Source organism: Urocampus carinirostris, chromosome 9 (genome assembly GCF_059441175.1).
Source record: "Urocampus carinirostris isolate Australia breed hairy pipefish chromosome 9, RoL_Ucar_1.0, whole genome shotgun sequence".
Classification (NCBI taxonomy): Eukaryota; Metazoa; Chordata; class Actinopteri; order Syngnathiformes; family Syngnathidae; genus Urocampus; species Urocampus carinirostris.
The window spans coordinates 1,845,289-1,869,759 of record NC_142357.1 but is presented as its reverse complement, the minus strand read 5'-3'; the positions used below and the strand labels follow the sequence as shown (position 1 = coordinate 1,869,759).

Genomic DNA, 24,471 nt, shown 5'->3' with positions numbered 1-24,471 from the left:
CTGGAAACACACGCCGTGAAATGGTGAAGCAACTGGAAGCGCTTTTTCACAAGACCCTGCGAGTGAAATGAAATTGTTACAAAGGCGAGCTAGGAGGTCGCAACGCTGATTGCCAAGCACTGCAAACCTTTGACTAGGGGTGAACTTATAAAAAACAGTTCAAAGAATGCCGGGATGAATAATTGGCCCTCACACATTTTTAACTTACCATTAGAGCCGCGGGCCATGAGTTTGACACATGTGTATTTGTACGCAAAGAGAAATGCCTTCATCTCACCTGTTTCCTCAAGGCCTCGAATGCAGCACTAATGGTGTGAACCCGGGTCCTCTCCCGGGCGTTGGCAAGGAGCCTTCTGGTCTGCTGGATGGCTTTGACCTCCAGACGTCCATTTCCATCCGCACTCATTCCGTTTCGTTTCCTTGAAGACTCCTTGCAGACAAGAGAACACCACATGAGTCTGGCTAGTAATGAAACTCACATCATACAGGGTGTTCCAAAAGTATTGGGCACATTTTGACATTGAATATCAAACAACGATGACGAGCTCATAACCTAGGCTCCCAGATCTTCTCTTGCAATTTCTTTTTGTGGGAATTTGTGAAGGGATTGGTTTATGATCCCCCTATTCTAAGAGACGTGGATGAGCTGAATGCACAAATAAAAGAAGGTTGCAAACATTGAAAATTATATCCTGGGCAAGAATTTGACCATCGGCTTGATGTGCGTCGTGCAGTGTTGGGAATATAGCCTTTATAAATAACGCTGTTACGTAACAGTGTTATTTTTTCAGTAAAGGAGTAATCGAACTCATTATCTTTTCTGCTGTTACAACGTCGTTACAGTTACTGACGGTCAAAAGCTGTGCATTGCATACGTTTTGGTGCGTGTTAACGTGCGTTTTTGTGCATGTGTTTACGTAAGTTTTCGTACGTTTCTGTGTCTGTTTACGTAGGTTTTTGCACATGTTTACATACGTTTTTGTGTGTGTTTATGTACATGCTGATTGTTGTATTAGATACTTTTGTGTGTATTTATGTAAGTTTATGTGTTCACGTACGTTTTGTGTGTTTACGTACTTTTCATGAATATTTACATAGGTTTTTTTGCGTGTTTATGTACATGCTGATTGTTTGTGTATATTCGTACATTTTGTCCTGCATTTACATACGTTTTTGTGTGTAACTACGTACGTTTTATGCATTTACATACGTTATGCGTGTTTACGGTTCTTTTTGTTGCACTTCAAGTGTGGGATACATCTGTTGCTGGTGAGGTGCAATAAATTTGACAAGGTCAGACACCTACCTGTCTCTATTCGCCTGAAAATTTTAAATTCTTTGACACACAAAACTTTATTTTAAAGATATAGAAATACTTTCCCCAGTAACTAGTTATTTTTTACTATAGAGTAGTTCAATTATTAACTCAGTTACTTTTTAGAGAAAGTATTGAGTATTTATAACTCAATACTTCTTTAAAGTCACGTGCCCAACACTGGTGTTGTGCGACCAATTGCGCTCACATTGAACATCTTTGAACATTCCATGTAAAAACCGAGATGAAAAGCTTTCTGAATTAACCAGTGGTGTTTTAATTTCCCAAATAGTTTTCAAGATATTCAATGTCAAAATGCACCCAGGACCTGTGGAACAACCTGTATAATGCTGTGTGCAGCCTTTTTTATGTACCTTGGGCGAGTGGCCATTATGATCCTCATGATCATGACCTTGATATTTCACAGACGTTTGAGGGACGGGTCGAGCTGTGATAGGCCCTGACCCAGGCTGTTCCAAGGGGAAGTTTTGCCGGTTAGGCGAAAGACTGCGAACATTGCTGGAAGGCAGTGGCGCAGTGTATGCGGACCGGGGGCCCGCTTTGAACCTGTTTGTGAGGGGCTGCGATATGGCTATAGGCCAGTGGATAATCTCTGGACTGGGGAACTGAGAGATGGGCAACTGGGTCAGTTTGGAAGGCACCATGCTCCCGATCCTCATGTCCAGAGCGCAGTTCTGTGGGGGCACTACCGGTATTCCCAGTATCATCCCAGTGCCATCTTGAGATGTTAAGTGTCTGTGGAAGGACCTGTTGATGCCGCCAGGCTCCAGGAGAGAGTCCTTCACCAATTCCTCTTCGGACACGTCCGTCGTGTATTCTTTTATCCTTTCAGGTTCAACACCACTGAAAAGTTTTTTAGGCTCACTGGACTTCCTTTTGAACTTTTTATGAGAGCCTTGCATTGGGGCAATCACCGGGTCTTTGCAGGTGGATTTCATCCAATTAGTGCTTAGCGGATGGGGGTCCTTCATTTTCAACCCGTTGTTGTTTTAATCAGTGGTGTGCACAGGCACTAGGTGGTGATAGAGCTGCTGCCTCTCTGAAAGGTCCTCTTGTTGAGAATTTGTATAACACTTTACTGAGGTCAAGATTGACAGACTAGGACATTTAATGGATATGAGGCACAAGTGCAACTTAATATTTTTGTTTACATAAAAAAAGAACATCTGGAAAAACGCTGGTGTGGTAACATTTCCCGTTGATGGTCACAATTGCCTCTGAAATGAAATTTAGAGACATTTTTTTTTTATGTAGCATCAAGTCCCAATGTTATTCATATGTAAAAGATTGAAGACCTATTTAAATAATTTTCAGACATGCCAACCTTTTGACCTTAAAAACGGTAGATGTTATCGTGCACTATATTTTTACGCGTGAATCACAATCCGTCTTAAGAATATTTCATAGAAATGGGCATGTTTCAAACCATAAGTGGCCAACTTTTACTAAAACGGAAATCTAATGCGATCGTTGAAGCGGTTTATTTACACACAATGACTTAGTCCTACCTGAAAATGAATCAGCTTTAGACTAAAACACTAGTCTTGTGCCGAGATTTTTTTCTAGTTGTTTAAATTTAAGGGAATTTTAAAAAGGTCAATTTTTTAAAAAACGGTAGGCTTTTAAAAGGAGAGAAAAGTGGTGCTATAACTCATAAAACAGTAGTGCTGGTGGGTATGAATTTTACAAATACAAGTAAAAATACATTCAACATGTTTGTATATTAATTGTTTTGTACTATAGCACACAAATGTACACTTTTGTCAGGAAATTAGCACAAAATAACGCCTTTCCCCTCACTGCACAACTTGACAAGCCCCCCAAAACCCATCCCCAAGAAAGAGGTGTCACTAAAATCGACCCAATCTAATACAAAAGCATCAAAAGGAGAGTTTTTGTGATTTGTTGAGTTCATGTACAACTGCAACTCCACTTGTCATGTGTTACTTGAATTTTCCCAGCAGGTTTTGGGCTCCAGCCTGTCTGCATGGCGGCATCCCGGACAAGCCGCACTCAGCACACAAAGCTGCAGAACAGATGCCGATCCAGTCCACTTGTCGCCTGCGATGACACAGAGAGTAGAATCAGGGTACATAAACCTTTTTCATGGCCACATTCAAGCACTTTTCAAGCACTCTCAAAGCCATTTTTCTCAATTTTTCCAGTACCTTCAAAGAAATAAATCCAGAAGGGATCAAAAGAACATTTTTTGTTGGCCTTGATGACAAGCACTTAATTTGTTATATTTCAAACTGTTCCTATCTATGCTCGATGATCTTTTTGTGTCAATGGGCTGCTATAAAATGACATGAACTTTGCCATTTTGCTTCAATAATGCATGTGCATCATCAATACGTCACACTTGTTTACAAACACAGAAAGGGCTCCAGATAGGTGTTGGGTAATAATGGAGTTCAATGTGGAAGACAAAAAAGGTATGTATGTATGAAAAGCATAAAAAATAGTCAAGTCTGTACTCATTTTAATGATATTGATCGCTTTGAAGCCGAATGCGTTCAATCTTTCAATCTTAGAGACTGCTGATCTTTTGCTTTTTGTTTTAGTTATTTTAATTTATATTTTTTGTGTGTGTTTCAGGGTATCTGTGTGTAGATTGTGACAATAGAAATTTGAGTAGTTACTTTTTTGCATTTTATCATTTATTTATAGCACTGATACGGATACTGTCTTCCCATTTTGAAAATCACTATAATAATGTTATGAGTGAGTCGTGAGAATATACGTACATTATGACCTTCAAGTTGGATCCAATCTTTTTTTTTTTGGATGACTGACTTTTAAAATAGTGTGTAATGGAAAGTAGTATAGTTGTCATGTTGACATTGTTATATTTGTATTTTAGTTCTATGGCTGCTTTTTTGAGGCGGCCCAGCAGTAGAGTGGTTAGTGCGTCCATAGCACAGTATTGAGGTCATAGGTTTAAATACAGCAATCAGCCTTCCTGTACAGAGTTTGCATGTTCTCCCCGTGCTTGCGTGGATTTCGTCTAAGCCCTCCGGTTTCCTCCCACATTCCAAAAAACATGCATGAAAGGTTAATTGGCAGGGCCAAAATGTCTCTAGTAGTGAGTGAGTTGTCTATTTCAATGTGCCCTGCAACTGGCTGGCAACCAGTTCAGGGTGTCCCCTGCCCACTGCCCGAAGATAGCTGGGATGGGCTCCAAAATCCCGCAACCCTACTGAGGATAAGTTATGCAAATAGTGGATGAAGGGATGCTGCTTTTTTGGTTTTTGCTTTTTGTCTGAACAGTTGCAATATAAATATTCGTGAGCCAGTTCTGAAAATAGCTCACCAGTGCTGGGTCATTGTAATATTCTAGCAAAAGTATTTTTTAGTGGTTGACTGAGTCTATTTACCCCTACTTCCAATAACTAACCTTTTAATAACATTGTAATAAGTTAAGTTGTTATTTAAGAAATACATATTAAACTGATGACCTTCCCACTGATTAGAATCATAAAGTAGTTCAACGCTTGAAAAAACACACGCACACACGCGCAAATTTGGATTTATAGAGTAGTTCAGATAGATTTAGATAGTTTGCATTTGTTATTTAATAAAACATCAAACATTTTTAGTGCCTGAGGCCTATATGCTGGTTATCATGATTATAAACTAACGTGGGGGAGATTATCTAACTCATTATTTTTGTCACTGTCACAATGCCATTACCGTTACTCAGGTTCAAAAGCGGTGCGTTACTTTAAATTATTGAGATGAGGTGTAAGAGTTTGATTTAATAGTTTTATTAATTTTTCACTGTGTTAAACACACTTTATATCGTTGTTGTTGTCTACTTTTGTTGTGTGAAAATACTTCCACTCCAGTCGCGTGTCTACTCAAACACTTATCTGATTAGAGATTTGTTCTAAAGAGTGAAACTTTCTACTGTTTTACAGTCGGCTTTTGTTGTGAACAAAATACTTAAAGCACAGTTGACCCAAGTTGTGAGAATTGGATTGAATTTATTAAACTAACTTTATATTGTTTACTGCCGATTGTATAGTCACTGCTGTAGCAGCAGAGCATGCGTCAAAGAGTTACATGATCCAATTTAAAAAAGGAATATTCAATTTGATAAAAACGTCCTTAAAACAACATTTAAATTAATAAGAACGGCCTTTCAAAATAAAAGGCCTTCAGCAAAATACATTAATTAAAATGTTATATCACTTTAAAAAATGTTTTTAACCAGCCAGACACTGGGTGCTGAGCACCCCTAAAGCTCTGAACTTCAAAACGCCCCGAGGCTGCACATTGAAGCAGCAGTGAAGCCGTCTCACTGTCTGAGTGTGGCTCCAGACAGTCTGCATAGCAGCACTCTGAAGAAGCCACACACTGTTGTAAGCGCACACGCATACATGCACACGCACGAGAGCATGAGTCAAGTTCCAGCTGCCGGTCCAAAAGCAAAACAGCCATTTAACAAAGACCATTTAAAGAATGTTTCAAATAAATACCCACATTGCATCCGGGCGAGCTGTCAAATGACGACGCTATCAGGGGCAGCTTCAAGTCGGGTGACATCAATGCAATTGATTGGAATCCTCCATTCAGGAATATTGTTTCCTTAATCAGGTTCAAGTTCTTGTCCCTTCCCTGTGCTTGAATTCCGAGTCTGGCTGCTTGCAGGGGGCTACAGAAAACATTGGACCTAAGGCTGCTTTTGAGCCGCTTGGCGTCTGACTGGCGGACTCTAATTCCCCTCCTTCCCTTTCCTTGCACGCTCGCTCACTCCCCCTGAGCTGTTCTCCTCCCTCTTTCACTCACTTGATCATCCCTATGAATGGGCTGTTTAAAATATGGGTGACAAAGTCGTTTACAGATCAGGGGCATTACCATCCGCGGACATGCGTTGCCCCTAAAGAAAGGTGGATGTAATAATGAGGGCAGTGTGGGCAGAGCATATCGTGTATGTCAGTTGACACTAGCGTCCACTCTCCTGCTCCCTACAACAAAGTGTGTGTTTCAACCCCCACTGAGTGAGCAGCCCCTCTCAGCATTTAGAGCTTAACCCTCGGGGCCCAGGTTGCAAATTAATCGCGCTGTTGCAGTGCAGAGTGTCTGCGTGTGTGCGTGCGTAATGGCAACGCATTCCTTTGTTGTAGGCTGGGAATTCTGTCTATTTTTGAATACTGGCTCTTTTAGCTCCACTCGCTAGACAGCTCTTGTCACAACCGGAACAGGCAGTGGACCCTAATGCGTAACGTTTCACAGTCAGGCGAGAGAAAAAAAACAACAGCGATCTGGCGCTCACTGGGCCTGCACCTCCTTACCAGTAGGTTTCTGGAGGTCCAGATGGCGTCTTTGATGGCGGTGACAAGGAACCAGTCTTTGGCAAAGTCGTTCTGTGACCTTTTCGACCGACTCACCGATGCAGTGTTATAGGATGAAGTAAGAAGACACACAACCAATACGGTAAATGAAACAAAATCATCTTTCATCATCACATTAATTTTACTCACGGTGCCACGTTTTCCTTCTCTTTAATTTTTTTAAACGTTTTTTTTAATTGAACAATGCATTATTGCAAACAGAATTCGCACGAAACAGTCAAACCATTATACAAAGTTAACAAGTTTCAAGGAAAGAGAAATGGAGCATTATCGGAACAAGCGGCCAATTCGCATTGGGTGACAATCTCGTCCAGTGTGTACACTCTTGGCTGAACTCTTTCCCGTAACGCTCCAATCTGTTCCTTGAAACCTGTTAAATTTGTATTGTTGTTTGACAGTTTCATGCAGGTTTCATTTGTAATGATGCAATTTTGAATAAAAAAGCTGTATTTGCATCAGGCCTTTTCTTACTTCTACCCTTTTCTTATGTAGGGCAGGATTCTGTTGTGCTATGTCAAAGATAATGATGGAACAATGTCAACATGTGAACTAAATATCGTGCTTGAATTCAATTATTCACAGTGACTAGGGTATTGGATAACACTGGGCAGCAGATTTGTTATCTTAAATGTATCTTGCATGTGCGCATCAAAGGACGCTGTGAAAATTCCTCTTAGGAGCCTGGCCAGACGGGAGCCGGGATGCCAGACACCTTGCAATTCAGTTTGAAAGAAGCCAGCAAGCTGACAAGAGGCTTGGCTTACAAGAGGCCAAAAGAGTTATTTTTGAGCCGGCCATGAAGCAACCAGAGAACCTTGCTCAGCCACCGCCCCAGCCTGATGCAGCCAGCGGCCGCAAAAAAAAAACCCTCCAGCCACTCACAACCAACAACGGCTTCAACACGCTGGATCCCTTGGTCCTCTTCCTGATTAGGTCTTCAGCCTTGAGGGTTGCTCAGCGTTTGACCTCTGAGGACATCCAGACTGGGCCTTCACCTTCATTGACCCAGAACCACAGTCCATCCCATGGGGCTAGGTATTGGAATTTGTGTGACGTTAAGTGGAAATTCTTAATAACTTCTGTGGAAATTGTGCCAGTTGTGTCAACTTCTATTTTTCTTTTGTTTAAATTTTCTTATTCTGGTTTGTGTTCTTCTCAAATTTCTTGTATAAATGATTAGCAGTAGAAAACTCCATAAATCCAAGTGTGTGTGTGTTTCTTGATTAAAGTATATTGAGCTAACAAAAACAGTAATAAGAGTTCACTTTAAGTTTATTGTAGCCACCCTTCAGAATTAAAAAAAAAACTTTTTCATTCGTTTTCTGGATATAATGATCTAAAAACGTAGGTGGTGTTTCAAAAAGGCGAGAAAAGTTTAAAAAGGACAATCAACCCCTTATTTTATCCGGTCAATCGATGATTTGTGAAAACAAACAAAACCACACATATTTGGCTACACTTGATACATTGACAAAAAACTGCAATGACAAGCACCCTTCAACCCCCCCCACCCCCCACCCTTCTCCCTTCACTTTCCTCCTAACTTATGTGTTGCATGTCCCGGAAAAGCGTTGGTATAAGTAAGATAAAAACAGATGAGCACAGTGAAAAAAAAGGCATAAAGGCTTTTTGAACTTGATGTTCATGCTTGTGGTTTTATGTTAGTGTTGCATAAAAATATTGAAAAAGAAGCAATGTTTCAAATACAGTCCAAACACCAACCCAGACTACTCAAAGGATGAAGTTTATTTAAGCAAGTCTAGGAAATGCACATAGGTGCATGTCCCACACAAGCAGCCTGACAGAGGCTGCAATAATGATTAACGCAGGTGCAAAATGTTTAAATTCTGGGTAACACCTTTTAAATGAAACAAACAAACAAAAAGATGTGTAATGTGGCTCTGTGAGTGAAAATTGTGCAATGATTAGATTAACTCCAATGTATTTTCCTTTACATTTATAACCTTTGTATACTAGTGCGTTAGTATTCAGTGCCTTCACCGGAGCATGACCTGAAATTCGGATCGGTTTAGGCCTAAAATGTCAATCATTACGTGCGGGATCGGGATGGGTTTCTCTGTGGTTTACTTTATTTTTTTTTAATTTATCCAGCCGTCATTGTTCTTTGCTTCTTTTAATTGTAGATTCATTTGATGGCTTCAGTCCCCCCTCAAGGTTAGCAGCCAGCGTCACCGCACTTGACGCTGCGCGAGAGGGAAACAGAGAGGAAAAAAAACAAAAAACAAAGAACAATGATAATTTTTAAAAAAAAAAGAAAAAAAGGGAATTCAGCGGGAGAGAAGCCCGGCCTTCAAAAGTATATATGAGAATTTGAGTTTTCTTCGGGCTTGGTTCCTCAAATCAATTGGTCGGGCTGGGGCTCGATTTTTTTTAAAGCCCAATCTTACCTCTGCTGACTAATCATCGCTCCAACATTGTAATGTACAATCTGGGTTCAAATTACAATAGTTTACCACGTTTGTGATCTACAATGCTTTACTTTGGGCTAAGAAAAAGTGAATAACACTTAATTATACTGATTTGTCATCAAAAATTAGGGTTGCGCGTTATACACGAATAAATACGGCAAGTCTTTTTTCATTAAGTATCCAAAATAAGACTATTGTCCGCATGTAACGGCGGCTGTTGCAGCTTTTTCTTGTAACTGGGCCCGCGGCAAACAGGGCAACAGTGCCGGCCCGCATTAAGCCACAGTACAATGCATTGCTGGTGGAAAGCGTGGCCGCAGGGAAGACCCATAAGCAGTTCTTCGCTCACAAAACTCTCCAGGCACACGACACACTCTGAGCACCGCAGTACACCGCGGGGCCAATCCGAGATGCTTCGGGATGACTGGGCATCTGTGTTATCGGGTTTTGAGCCGCCTTCCCTCGACCTTTCCTGCTGTCGGTCACTCAATGCCGCGTAGTCATCGGACTCGCTGCTGTCCGTTTCGGAGCGACAAAAATCAGTTTCCTCTTTCAAATTGGCTGCGCGGCGGCCTCGAAATTTCCACTCAGGTAAAGCTTTAATGTAGTCCATGCTTACCAACGGCCGGAGCCACAGATCTGGGAAAGCCAAATGTTCGAAAAGGAAGTTTGGGTCTTCCTCCCAATCCGAGGGCACCTCCTGCAGGGACGCGATGGGGTGAAGCAGGTAAGATGTGTACCGCTCCCACAAACTGGCCAACCACTCCAAGTTGGTGGTGCTGTCCTCTTGGTTTCTGTTGCCGCAGCGACGTTTTTTCTCAAAATAATCTACCAGCAGGCCATGGGCCAGGTAGGTGGAGAGGAAGAGAGCCGGGTGGGACGAATAGAAGGTCCAGTCGGCTCTCACTACGCTGGCTAGCCTGGTGGTGTCGGCGTAGCGAAGTAACTTCAGACTGTAGCCATACAGGGCGTCCAGGTAGGACAGCTGAAGTAGGGCCTTGGGTCAAAGAAATTTGGATTAGTCGCAGACAGATAACATTTTGAGCATATTGGTAAAAATATTAAAAATCATTCAGAAGGAAAAAAAAATGCCTTTATAATATTACAGCAAAAAGTGACACCCTAAAACATAGGTCTCCAACGTGCTGCCTTCAGAAACATGTATCCCTGAGTATCTTGTGGACAACATTGAGATTGTCTAGGAAATTGATTTCTAACTGGTGAGACTGGTACTACTAATTATAACAACCTGGCAATAACATAACAAAAAAGTAATAACACCAGCATTTGTACAACTTTTCATGGCCAAATTCAAGAACCTTTGAAGGACTTTAAAAGCCAATTTTTCAATGTTTCCAGTACCAAAAGAAGAAATCCGGTGTGAATCACTTTTTAGCAGATCCACAAATATATCTGCAATTTACATATACGATTTTTAATCTTTTGTGGGTCGGATTGGGGGCGGTGCAACTAAAAAAACGTAACTCTCCACCCCTGTCCCTCATTCCTCTTACTTAATGAGTTCGCCCTGAATAGCTGTCGAAAACGCAAGAAAGAAGAATATAGGCCTAGTGGAAAAAGAACTCTTGAACTCATTTGGGAATTGTGAACATATACTTAATAAAGAAAATCTTTAACTTTCAACTTTTTTAAGAATACTTCAAACTTCTACACAGCTCATCTTCACCAGGGTTACAGGGGGGCTGGAGCCCATCTCAGTAGCTTTCGGGCAGTAGGCATGAGACACCCTGAACTGGTTGCAAGCCAGTCCCAGGGATCGAAGAGATGGACAACCATTCACACGCTCACTCATACCTAGGGACAATTTGGACCCACCTTTAAGACTGCTGCGGCTTGTACGAAGATAAAATTGAGATTCGTTTTTAAATTTGCGCACACAGATTTGAACCAAGTGCGCTCTGTAGTACAGAATTAACAGTAATAGAGAAATGGGGTGGTCTGCCCTCAGGAACTAGGCAAAACATACTATCCAGCCATGAGTTAGATTGTGAATTAATCAGGTGTTGATAGGCCATTAATGTATCATGAGATTAAGACGCTCCCCTACTTACGAACATTTGAGTTACGAAATACTGTAGATACGAACATTTTTTTAGGGATGTTGAAATATATCTGGACTGTAAGTTAGATTTTGTATTGTGCACCATTTTCCGAGTACAGGACAGTACTGTAGTACTTCTTTATGCTGCTGTGTGGCGCTGTGAGAGCTCACCCAGCATCCACCCTGAAGAAGAAATCCGGCTTCTTCCCAGTTAATGTGTAAACATACTGTCCTGTATCTCCAGCGCGCTAAGAATTTTGACAAAAGTAAAGTGTAAAAAAGAGGCGAGCGGTTTCTTTTTAAATGAAAGGGGAATAAGAAAGTTTGATGCGGTTGAGAAAATGGTTGGATCGCTTTTTCTCGACCATTTTCTACCACAGAGGAGGAAGTCGCCTAACTCTTGAAAATCATCTTCCAAAAGAAAGTTAAGTTTAACTTTATAGCGCATATTATCTTATTAAATGTTTATTTTTTTAGTACAAACCAATGCAGGTTACTGATACAAGCCTTAAACAAACTTATATGAACCTTAAACATACATTCCATACAAAATATAGCACTGAAGCAATTTACGAACAAGTTCAACTTCAACGATCATCCGGACAGTACCTCGTTCGTTAAAAGGGCAGCGTCTGTGTTTATTTTTTGCAAGCTGTAAAATTTCCCTACCAGAAATGGAAGCCAGGAGACCAACAGGATGGAATTGTAGGTCCCAAGGGTTCGGATTAGAACAACAAAGCGTTTCACTGTTGCTCCCTGTCCGTAAAAAAATCCCCATTATTTCAAACCTCTCAGTATTATCATACAGTAATATCCTCCCAATTTGAATGACTTTGCCCTCAATAACCAACCAAAACATTGGATTCTGTGATTTTTACCGTTTGGATGACAGTAATCCCTTGTTTTTCGCAGGGGTTGTGATCCAAAAAGGTCCGGCAATAATAAAAGCCAACCAAGTAGAAACCTTCATTTATTAAATACTCTCATTGTACATTACAACCATAGCACAAACCCAATTCACAGTATTGGTTAAAAAAACAAAAGTACTTTTCTTTATTAACGTTTTATTTATTTTACAAATAACTTCTGTTCGGTGAAATTATAAACGTATTTAAGGCCAAGATCCACTTTACTTTATGTGAAAGTTTGTTGCCATCAAGTGGACGTTAAGGAAAACTGCATTTAGTTTGTGGTCACTAACCCAAAATGTTGAAAGGGCCACATAGTAGTATTGGACCAAAGAAATCCCCCCAAAATATGTCTGGAAAATCAAACCCACATTGTATTAGCGATCTATATTGGAAAACGTGTCTTATATGCCCAGAAACCATTTCTTTTTCAATTATCAAACATTTTTTAAAAAAGCACCAGGGAGAAAATGAGAGTGTCAAAGAGGTCCATGTAGCTCAAGTGCAAGTTTAGCGGGTTGAGAAGTCAAACTTTGTTTGCGATAGAAAGCATCTTCCTCTGCCTGTTGGTCCTTGTGTGGGTCTAGAGCAGGGGTGGCTAACCCGGTCCTGGAGAGCCGCACGTTTTGGAGGTTTCTCTGCTCCAACACAGGTGAAGCAAAGTTTCAGCTTGTTAGCAGGCATTGTTAGAGCTTGATAACGATCCAGGTGATTGGACTCGCCTGTATTGGAGCAGAGAAACCTCCAAAACGTGCAGGACATGCGGCTCTCCAGGACCAGGTTTGCCACTCCTAGTCTAGAGGGTTGACATGAAACTTGAAAATAAAAAAGATTTGCACATACATAATTTAGCATTGTCAAGCTGTTTTACATAAGTGTAAAACTTGGACCACAATGTCATTGACGTGTAGGCAGACACATGAAGGAAAGGGGCAGGGTGACTGTTTAGCCATAATGCAGAACACAATGAAAATCAGTGAGGTAGCAAAACCGCAATAAGCAAACCGCGTTACAGCAAGGGATTACTGTATTTCAAATGTGCTAGATTTAATTAGAGTTAAAACGCACCTTTTTAATCGCCATTGAATACAAATTGTAACAAACTACTTGAAGTACAAGTTGACCTGTGTAATGAAGAGATCCATCCATGCCAGCAGGTTAATCAGGACAAAACTTAGGACAAAAAGATCATTGCCCTCCGGTTGGACGGATCGCAGGAAGGTGTCCATCGCTGCCGCAGAGAGGAATTCACCAGTACTGCAGGGAAACAAAAAAGGGATACAAAGAAAAAACAGGCATGAAAATGAGGCAGGGGTTGAAAAGGTGTAAATTTAAAAAAAGGTTCCGGTACACAGCACAGGCAATACAAATATTGGAGGTCTGTCGGGCCACACCGTTTCAGTGATCTGCAGGAGGAGGCACCACACAAACACACACTTTGGGGATATTACACAGAACCAAGATAAGGGATTGAGACATGATGTGTGCGTTATTTTGGCTAAATTTAGCTTTAAATCGGTTGCATGAGAGCAGGGTAAATTTAGCTATGCTCTGCTACCAAGCCGATAGTCCCTACAGCTAGCAGCTCCCAACCAGCCTAACAACCATCTCCAGAGATACATCTACTACTGTCAATCGGGTGAAAAATTGAGTTTTATAGCATTTACATAGACTTTCTCCAAATGTTATATTATCTTAATTTTCTTGCATTAAAATAGTACATACATGTACAGGCTATATGTACATGTAATAAATATGTAATAAACTGTTAACTGTAAAATTGCAACACCATTTTCAGTCAATCATTTAGTAAACTAATTGTTGTCAGGATATAAGTTTTATTGCTATGCCAATTAAAAATGCTTGTCAATTTTGTTGAATATGTTTATTTACGTCGTTTCTGAAATTCTAAAGTGGCCAAAAACTTGCTTTCAAAGAAATCTTTGACAAGGGTAATGTAGTAGATATCGGTTCAACTAACAGGCATCTGTACCCTCTTCAAACAGAGAGATGTTTGTTCTTGATGAAGATCAATTAATAAAAGGAAAATAATTAAATGAAGAATTTGCATAGTCAATTTTGTGGTTTAAAACGACAAAGTGAACATTGTTTAAATTGGAGATAAGTGGCATCTCAGAACAAACAAGTGACAAAAGCCATAGAAGAAAAAAATAATTATACAGTATTTGGTGAAATGGGCAAACATTTGTCTCTGTTGCATTGGTCGTGGATTGCACCGGGGTCTCCATTTAGCATATGGCACAGAGTAAGAGCATTGAGTAAGAGGTGTAGACACAAGGTGGATTGGACCCTCAAGTGACCCCATGAAAAAAAAGTCTAACCCGAAAAGCTTAGACTAAGTTTGGCGAAACGCACGTAGGCTTCACTGCGTCCCCGGAGGGAGATGAGCAAAGACCGGTGTGTTGCTATGTTAAAAATGTTGGCATGGGGACAGCTTGAAGCCAAATAAATTAAGCTGCCACTTTTCACACCCCAATCAAGCTCGAGTTTTTTTCAAACAGCAAAAAGTGCTAAAGGGCTGAGATTTAGCATGGACAAAGTGACATATTACCACCAATAATTGAAAAATCTTTGTTTAGTCGCCAGCAATACGATGTGATCACTTGATCGATTAAAGCAGGGCAGAAGGGGTTAAATCACATTCTCTTCTGAAGTGTTGACGCAAAGGATAAAGGTATTGACAGCACCTTTCACCTATTTCACACGAGACCTTTGTTTTGTTATGATTTGGTCCTCACTAATGCCAAGCCGAAATATACATCCTTGGTGCAGATTGTGACTCCTACATCAGTAAACCAATGTGTGTTGGCAGGAGCGTGAGTTTCTTGATCCTGCTTCAAAAATGTATATTGCAAAAGGTGCCGATTAATTTGTTTCATCTTTATCTAAAAAAAAAAAAAAAAAAAAAAAAAAAAAACTGTAATCACCAATTATTTTATATATTTTTGTTGTGCATATTTATTTATTATTGTGATCTTTATTTAATGTTGTTAATATGTTCGAATGCATTAGTATAGATTGATTTTATGTAATTTCATTTAAAAGTATATGGTTTGTCATGGTCAGTCAAAAATGATTATAGTTTAACAATATTTATTTTACTTTTGAATTTCAAATATACTTTAAATCTTTTCTGTTTACATTTAAAGGTGAGCTGTGTCGTTTAAGATGTCCTGAAAACGACAGAGAAGCACAGAACTAAATTGAACAATGGGAGTCGGCAAATACAGCTTTGGGAGAGACGCTTTCGTGACATCCAGTGGGCGTATTTAAACTGCAGGTAATTGTTTGACGCTTAACCACTCTCATCGAAAGGTTTGCTTATTGAATCTACACGATACACGTAGGTCACACATTTTAACTTCAAAAAAGCAAAGTACACCAAAAGGTGAGAGATTTTCATGCCTGAAAAAAAACAAAACAGAAAATAACAAAGAAACCGATCTGTTCTGTAAAGTATGTTCACCTGTTGCCATAGTGATAAATGCCCTCCGGCATCTTGAGGATGTAAGCAGGGCTTTGCGTCACGCCGATATCTAATAGGCTGCTGTGGTTGTCCCAGTGACTGACATCCACAAATATGAACTCGATTCTGCCAGTGAACTTGACGGAGAGTGAGGAGAAAAAGACAGGCGGTTGAGTAAGGGGTGCAAACAGGAACATCTTCAAAGGGTGGAGAGGGTCGGGGCGCCACTCTTCCAGCAGCTTCTCAGAACTGCGCAATGTCTTTATGCGGTGGGACATCTGGGACGTCATCCAACGGAAGATATGCTCAGGCTCGATGCGACGCCCATTGTATTCCTTCAGCATGACTTTGCCCTTCGAAGCGGATGTCTGAGGGACCGACATGACCAGAGTGGAGTGTTGCCAGCCGCGTCGGATGCACGACCTTGGCCACAAAGAAAAAGACATTACCATTAAGCTTTACATTTGCCAAGTCGATACTTAATGGATTTTCATCGAGCATTGTGTTCTTCAGCAGACAACAAACAGCAAATGCCATCATAGGGGCGGACGGCTGTGTTTACGTTTGTGTGTCTGTGTGTGTCGGTGGGCGTGACTGGTATCGGCTGATATATGCAGTCAGTCAAACAGCCAGGACCAGGAGGCGCACGAGTCAATGTGTCCACCCACCCAAAACAAACTACAAAGCACGGCTCTAGCTAATATTTTAGCAGCTTGTTACATTGAAAAGAAATACATCAAATCCATTGGATTCTAAGCAAAGTAATCCCCACCACGTTACCCGTAGATTGGACTGGGGAAGCGTCGGGAGAGGAAACAATAGTGGTTTTGCAAGTCCAGAATACTTTTCAGGGTAGTAACAAGCCACTCCAGCAAAGCCTGTATCTCACCAACACCAGATCCATTACCCATTAAACTAATGACCTAGAGCTACAACTTGTCGGAAACCGCTATATTTATGAATCTTGGACGACGTCAGAAACGTGAACTTCAGTTTTCCTCATGAACTTTCCCTAATGATAATGGTGTGTGCTGACCTGTAGTCGTTCGAGCAGTTAAATGTTCCTGTTCGGATTCCAAACTGTGAAACCTTCTGGACCATCGTCCCCCACGTGGACTTGCTGAGCAAAGCTTCCCGGTCCTGAGCGATGACCTGTATATGCAAAGCAAGAATATATACCTTACATAGGTGAGGTCATATTCACGCTAAAGAAATTGCTGCCTTTGAAGATCAATAAAAAGGGGTGAATATTAGGGCTGCAGGATTTTGGAAAAAAACAAAACATTAAATTGCGATTTTTGAGCCCAGTCCAGCAATTTTCGATATTAAAAGAAATTTTTTTTTCCGTGCTATTTTTTTTCCTTAACTCTACTCTTGTCCTCGTGTCAAAATAAAACCCCAGTAAAATCCCCTTGAATTGTATTTTATTTAACTTTTAATTTTGTTTTTATTAACATTTCCATGTAAGCTGTATAAAAAAAGTACAAAAATTGTCCTCAAAATGAAGAAAACACAAGGGTTGATCATATAGATGCTTTATTAAGAAAACGCCGCCTTTCTGGGGATGCTTTCTTGGGGTTTCTGTCTGCTCACACAAGGCTCAAACAACAGCATGTTGCGATGACACAATCGCACAACGTCACATCGCAAAATCGATTAGATTTCGGTCACTCAAGCAGACCTAGTGGATATCGCTTTGAAGCTTAAATTCCACAACTGCAGACTTAAGCAGGGTTGTGTTTACAGTAATTGAGAAATACATACAGTGGTGCCTCTTTGTATGAACACCTTTAAACATGAGAATTTTCTTAGACAAATTTTATTTGATACAATAATCTTTCCCGCTGTACAGAGGAAAATTCAGTTCACGAGCACTCCCAGAGGCTACCACTAGAGACCGCTAAAGATTGCTCACTGCCCGCATCAGCTGGTTCCAGTTTGCGCATGTAAACTACAACATGAAAAAAGGTTGTGCTGTAGTTTGTGTACGTTGATTGAAAGTTACAGTAACTTTAAATTTAAGTGTGCAGTAAGTGCTTATGTTATCAACAGTTTCTCAATCTCATACCTGTCAACCCTCACCATTTGCTCCCTTTATCAATGATTGAAAATCCCCCATATTAAGTGATAGTAAACCTTGCAAACACTACATTGCAACATTTTACTCACAGCAAGAAAGAATATGCAGAATACTGCAACAATATTAGCAATCTACGATAACGTAGTCATCTGTCACCAGTGACCAAGAAAATTTAGATTTAAGCAGAAATAGCCAGGATTTTTTTTTTTCCAAAAAATGTTCCCAAATAAAAATTGTTATACAGCGTACAAAATTTGAAATTATCAAAAAAACAAATTAAAAAAGTATGAAATACGTAGAAAATGTCAAAGTTGACAGGTATGCGATCTCTGTGAATCTGTGGGGTGAAATTTTTGATCGTGGGAATCAATGACATTACCTGAACAAACCAGATGCCATCTTTAGTGTCCTCTACCAACTCATAAAAATGCATTTCTCCACTGAAATGTGTGGTGCTGGCATCCGCAGTCTCAGTTTGCTCGGTCTCTTTCTTGATGGCTGAATATAATTCCCCATGTGTCAGCTCCCCTGTTGTTCCACAAAAAAAGAAGTTCCTCTTGTCAAATACTGAAAACAATTGTCAAGTCACGTGACCATAATAATTAAACTATGTAACAGGGTTTGTACCCCTTTTAATAGCCAAATTTAGGTACTTTTTAGAGACTTTCAAAGCCAATTTTTGCATTTTGCCAGTATCATTAAAAGAAGAAGATATGGTGTAAAGCATGTATTTTGCAAATACATTTGCGATTTACATATGCATTTTTAATCGTGCATGTTCATTTATGAAATGGTAAATGGACTGTATTTTTATACCCTTTCAAGTCACTAAAGAACTCCCCAAATGCTTTACAATGTTCAGAGATCCCTTGATTTTCACGGTTAACGGGGACCAGAACCACCTGCAAAAAGTTAAAATCCGAGAAATAGCGTCTCACCTTCATTAAATCCCACAACTTAACGCAAAATAACATTACCCACTGAGAATATACGACTGCAACCATATAACAACTTTAGATCTAAAAACACACAACGAACAATTGCATTTGAATGGATGGTTTAATTGTCATTATACAAAAGTAAAACAAAATTGGAGGGTTTCTCCTTTCAGAGTAAAAAAGCAATTGAGAGGGTGGCTGGATAGCTGCACGCTAGCATCGATTTGAGCTAGCTCCAGGGCATGTACATAATGATTAATGGATCTGGTGTTGCTGAAATACAGGTTTGGCATGGGAAGACTTAAGTTGTTAGCCCAGCCGTAGAGTAAGGCTGGACCTTCAGCCTCACTATTGCTTTCTCTTCCGATGCCGCCTCAGTCGATTACCGGACCAATAATCTATGGAGCACCCGGTGGTGATCAGAATTTGTTGGCATTCCTCAGAGTAAGATTTAATAGACTAATTTATTTCTACTGTAACAAGCCGCAAAAAACTAGCGGCCGCTATACTTCCCAGTTTGTTTAGACCAAGGGGCAGCAACCTTTTCGGTGTGGAGTGCCACTATCAAATGTCCTTGTAAATCAGTGTGCCACCAAGCAAGATTAATGACTCGCACAACATGTTTTTAATATCCAACAGAACTGTAATTTTACACCAGTCCAAATATAAAACATGAATATAGATTTTAATCATATAACTCAGTGTTTTTCAATCCTTTTCGAACCAAGGTACACTTTTATTTATGGAAAAGTTCCGTGGCACACCGTCCAACGAAAATGTTTGAAAATGAAGTAATGTAAAATATTTCACTGTACTACCTCATAAGCAGATAATTAGTATATAATAATAAGAAAATAATACTTAAAAAAGAATGATGTGCTTTATGTTTTTATTTTTTTACGGTGCAATCTTAAACCGCTTTGTTAAACAAATTAATTTCTTAAATGTACTGTGCTACCTCAGGAGCAGATAATTAGTAAATAAAAAGTATATAAAAATCTTTTACAATTCCTTGTCTGAAGATTGCAAAAATACTGAATAATGGCCTGATTTTTTGGAAAGATAAAATTGGGCAAATTCCAGCGGCACACTAGACAAGGTCTCACGGCACACTAGTGTTCCCCGGCACACTGGTTAAAAAATACTAGGATATCTTCCACTATTCTTGTTCATCAATCAACTAAAAAATGAATGTGAATAACAAATGGAAAGGCCTGTAGCCATCCATGACTTCAACTTTTTGCCACAAGAATTAACCAGAATCAACCATTCTTCATTAACAATGAACTTCTATCAAAAACAAGTGCTATGGAAAGCGACCATCCCATTCATCAATGATATCTTGTCGCAGAAAATATCAAAACTTGAAATAACAGCAGCAAAGCAGAAGGCACCCGCACGCACACACCCATACACACACACTTCTTCTAAATATTCGCCATCAGTAAATGATTTTCTGTGCTTTTCTATGCAGTGAGCAATGTGATAACTTGCTTCAGTGGTGGTGATTTTAGCAGTGACAAAGGTTTTTAGAGTCTGTGTTTGTTTGCCGTACCTGGACACTGCGCGTTTTAATGTCTCCGCCATCGCAGACTCATCCTTGAAATCATGTTTCATCTCCTAATGATGATTAAAATGCTCTCGAGGCATAATGCACAAAACAGCTTGGTCATTTTTTGCACAAAACCTCATTCGTCTGTCCACGGTGGCTGGAAAGAACGAGATGTTTTCGCTCGAGGAGCAGTCATGTATCGTTCATTTATCGCGCGCGTGTGTAAAACACGGATCTCTGCGAGCCGCCGCACAAAAACACACAGACACGAAGCAGAGAAGGAGGGCGCTAACGTAAAGCCTCTAAATAACACGGCACGCAACTGAGAATTTCTAAACTTCAGGTAAAAATGCGCATTTTTAAGATATAATCATTATTATTTTGCCGTGCGCTCGCGTGCCACTGGTTAACCCCTCGCGTGCCAGCAGTGGCACATGTGTCATAGGTTGCCAACCCCTGGTTTAGACTGAGAGCATACTTCAGCCTATCACAGACACATACACAAACAGTTACACGCACTCAATAAACGCACATAAAATCTTGCTTTGTGCTCTCGCTGACCACAATAACAATAAAGACAATTCAAAACCCAAAAAGAAGTTAACCAGCAATGACCAAAGCGCAAAGTAGCGAGGGGTCTCTGTGCTTCATACTTACCCATTCACACACACTGACACAGCGATAGGTAGTCAGCCATGAGAAACATGCTTCTCGGTGGCACTGGGGTTCAGTGGCTTACCCAAGGACACTTCGACATTAACCTCGGAGGAGCCTGTAGTCCTGCGACCACTCGTGCCAAGACGAGCTACTGCCACTCAAGCCATTTGATTTTTAGATCTTGATTCGTTTAACGATCATTGTTGTAATCCACCTGTTAGGCTCAAAACTCCCCTTTGAAAATAAACAGACTTGTCATATGACTTCCGGTATAGCCGTTAGTCTCTAGACCAGGGGTCGGGAACCTATGGCTCGCGAGCCAGATATGGCTCTTTTGATGATAACATATGGCTCGCAAATCTGGCTCGCAGATTTGGGTTTAAAAAATTATCGTTTGCTTAAATGCATCCATCGATTTTCTATTGATCATGTCTTGTGCAGAGTTGCAGTTGCACGAGCGATTGTCTATTTTAATTGGATGATAATACCCGATGTTGGCCGTTACTGGGGGGCACAGGTACACGCCCCCTTTTGCGTCCATTGGCACTTGGCCGTTGGTCATTAGCTCAAAGCGAACTCTTCGACGGAGAAGATGGCGAAACGAAAAAAAGATGATGAAAATCGTACATTTCAGGACGAACAGCCCGAAGAATTTGCCTTTGTGAAGAGGTATGCCTAATTTGCTATGACAAAATTGCATCGATGAAACAGTCGAATGTTAAGCGGCACTTCGACACACGCCATGCCCCCTTTGCACGGTCTGCTTTTGCAGAGCAATGTGCGCTGGTTGTCAAGAGGAAAGGTGCTCAGCCGTTTTACGGCTTGCCTCAACGAAATACGGATTTTTCTTGAAACGAAAGGCAACGAGCATCCTGAGGTAGCGAAAACTGAGTGGCTCCTCAAGTTTTATTATCTCGTCGATATTACCGAACATCTAAACCAGCTCAACGTTAAAGTGCAAGGCGTTGGAAATACAGTGTTATTCCTTCAACACGTTGTGTTTGCTTTTGAAAACAAGCTGGAGCTCTTGATCAAGGATTTTGAAACAGGTCGCTTACTACATTTCGAAAAACAGAGTTTACAGAGGCATACACAACAAGTGAGCCCGCTCAAAACATCTCCACCAGCTAGCTGGCTTCACATCTGGTCTCCTCCAGTTGTTCAAAGCGCACTTTGGAGAATTTCGTGAGCACTGTGGTCTTATTAAGTTCACCACCCATCCAAACGAGTGTTCACTGAACACAGCCGACCTGAGTTACATTCCTGATGTCTCCCTGGTAGATTTTGAAGCAGAAGTGGCTGACCTGAAGGCCTCAGAGATGAGGATGAGCAAGTTCAAATCACTGAATGAAGAATTGGAAAGAATTGCACGACAGAAAGCGGAGTTGGCGAGCAAGCACATGAGGACAGAACTGGACAAACTTCAATCCAAAGACGAGCTGATTCTCAAAGCTTGGAACGCGCTTCCAGTCACATACCACACACTGAGGCGTGTGAGTATTGGTGTATTGACAATGTTTGGATCGACGTATTCATGTGAGCAGTCATTTTCACATCTCAAAAACATCAAGTCCAACCTACGATCACATTTAACGGATGAAGGTGTCAATGCCTGCATGAAGCTTTAACTCACCAAGTACCAAGCAGACTACAAAACCATCAGCAAATCCATGCAGCACCAGAAGACGCATTAATGGTGAGTATTATAACATCATTATTTAAAATAATAAATTAAGATGCTTGTTATGCTCACATTTAATTGAATTCAGTCTTAAAATATATTATATGGCTCTCACTGAAACACATTTCCAAAAATTGTGCTTTTATGGCTCTCTGAGTCAAAAAGGTTCCCGACCCCTGCTCTAGACTTTTAATTGACACCAATCTTGGTGACAACCTATGAGGGCCTGTATTGAATTAAAAACAAAAAACAACATGAACAATTTGCCTTAAAAATCTTAGAGACAGATTAAAAAGTGGATTGACACACAGTGGTTAGCCAGTGAAATTTACCAATGTAATTTTACACAACCTTATGATCAGTATTGAAATCAGAGCAGAAAATAAACGTGTGCATATGCAACCCGGGATCCCTTTTTACACAAGGGTTCTACAGGCAAGTGTGGACAATCATGGATTGACTTCTAGAAAGAGAAATCAAACAACTCTTTCACAATGTTTAAAAAAATGCCAAATTAAATTAAACACATTTTTAGGGCTGTGAACTGGTTGTCTCCAAATTGTCACTTTTGGAAATGCCTAGACCTAACCATTAGAACAATGTGTAAAATTTAATGTTTAGGTTTTTCAGATTTCGGTCAAATTTGACATGGTACTTACATAAAGCTTTAAGCTATTGTCTCAAATGAAAACCAGCTATGATGCCCATCCTACAATCATCTGCAGACATTTGATTGCAAAAAAAAAAAAGAAAAGAAAAAAAAAATCACGCTAGAATCAAATCCTATTTCTGTAGGTTCCAACTCAAATTGCTTAATAGCACTTGCAGTGATTATTTCAGTTAGGGGGAAAAAAACTTCCGAGTGTTAGGCTTCAAAAGAGACCAAAACCGCCCATATTCTCCAAAAGGTTGAAGACTAGCATTCGATTTACTTTGGATAAGTCTTAAATTTAGGAGAATTTTACAGGAAGGCAAAGGGGTTGATACCCTAGTAGGGAGCCTAAACCTTAGTTTCTAACTCGAGCCCCAATCAAATTTTAAACCATAAAATAAGTTGGGAGCCCATATTTGAACACCTAACCTAAGAAACATTGCAACAATTCCGAGCATTTACAAGAAATTTACCTAAAATCTTAAACACGTCTGAAAACACTCAAATACAAGCATTTTAAGAAATTCAAGCAACCGTACGAACCCTGTTGGAAACACAATCGCAACTAGTATAGAACTGGGCTATTCGGAAAGACACGAGTTAGTTAGCAACGCAGTATAGTTGCGTATTAGGTTAAAAAAAACATGAGTAAAAAGAAGATTGTACCTGATTTTTCAACCAGCTGGCTAACATCACTTTTCTCCAGTAGTCCAGCGTAGCCCAGCCCTCGACACTCCAGGATGGTTTTCAGCTTCTTATAACTGAGCGAAACAGGGTCGACAAGCTGTGTCGCGAAAACACCAGTCTCGTACCAAAGCACCGCCTCATAAAACCGAGCTAACAGAAACAAAACGATGAAATAAAGAAGCAAAAAGAACAACTTGAGCCACATCTTGCAGCCACCGGACGTCCGCCGCGAGTACCAAACAAATCCACAGCCAGCTTGCGCAGACTTTTATACATGAGCCTTCAAGTCGTTTTCCATCGACCGAAATGTTTTTTGTTTTTTTTAAGACGTTTTAAGAGGAAAAAGACGTTTTCGCATCATGGACGTTCATGTTCAGTGGAGGGAGGCAGGCCAGCACGAAGCATGCCCGTTGTCAACACCTAGCCCATTAGCTTAGTATCTCAGGTGAATTTTCAGGCCCTGGTGATATGACAACCTCCGAAAATCGATCCAGTGTTGGTAAAAACTATGTGGGAACCAAATTGTACCGAATTCTGAAAGGTTTTAGTTGCATGTAATCAAATAGCACGGTAAATAAATAAGATTACACTTGGACGAGCTGGATCCCGATGATCATCTGCGAAAACAGTGACGTAATATCCGTC

At 40.4% G+C, this 24,471-nt stretch overlaps 2 protein-coding genes across 12 annotated transcripts in view; both read right to left on the bottom strand.

Moving 5' to 3' along the window:
* The window catches only part of atoh8 (atonal bHLH transcription factor 8), a 76,741-nt gene extending 70,627 nt beyond the window's left edge, over window positions 1-6,114 (bottom strand). For 3 of the 10 annotated variants that reach the window (XM_088344154.1, XM_088344151.1, XM_088344152.1), the window contains exons 1-3: window positions 5,822-6,102; window positions 1,690-3,397; window positions 278-430 (exon numbers count right to left, since the gene is read on the bottom strand). In XM_088344154.1, coding sequence (XP_088200280.1) covers window positions 278-430; window positions 1,690-2,307 — 771 coding nt within the window. In that variant the 5' untranslated portion in view covers window positions 2,308-3,397; window positions 5,822-6,102. Of the gene's footprint in view, window positions 1-277; window positions 431-1,689; window positions 3,398-5,821 lie in introns of all 10 variants that reach the window. The other 7 variants (XM_088344149.1, XM_088344148.1, XM_088344145.1 and 4 more) reach the window with 6 other exon arrangements.
* A 2,109-nt stretch (window positions 6,115-8,223) lies between these two features.
* rnf103 (ring finger protein 103) lies at window positions 8,224-24,471 on the bottom strand. Of its 2 annotated transcripts, XM_088344139.1 has the most exons (7): window positions 23,806-24,470; window positions 18,039-18,187; window positions 16,616-16,731; window positions 15,580-16,002; window positions 13,217-13,349; window positions 11,854-11,940; window positions 8,224-10,119 (listed from the first exon to the last, which is right to left on the bottom strand). In XM_088344139.1, the coding sequence occupies exons 1-7, from the start codon at window positions 24,029-24,031 to the stop codon at window positions 9,295-9,297; spliced, it is 1,959 nt and encodes a 652-aa protein (XP_088200265.1). In that variant the 5' UTR covers window positions 24,032-24,470; the 3' UTR covers window positions 8,224-9,294. The 2 variants fall into 2 exon arrangements, with proteins under 2 accessions (XP_088200265.1, XP_088200266.1); XM_088344140.1 differs by lacking the exon at window positions 11,854-11,940 and having other exon boundaries at window positions 23,806-24,471.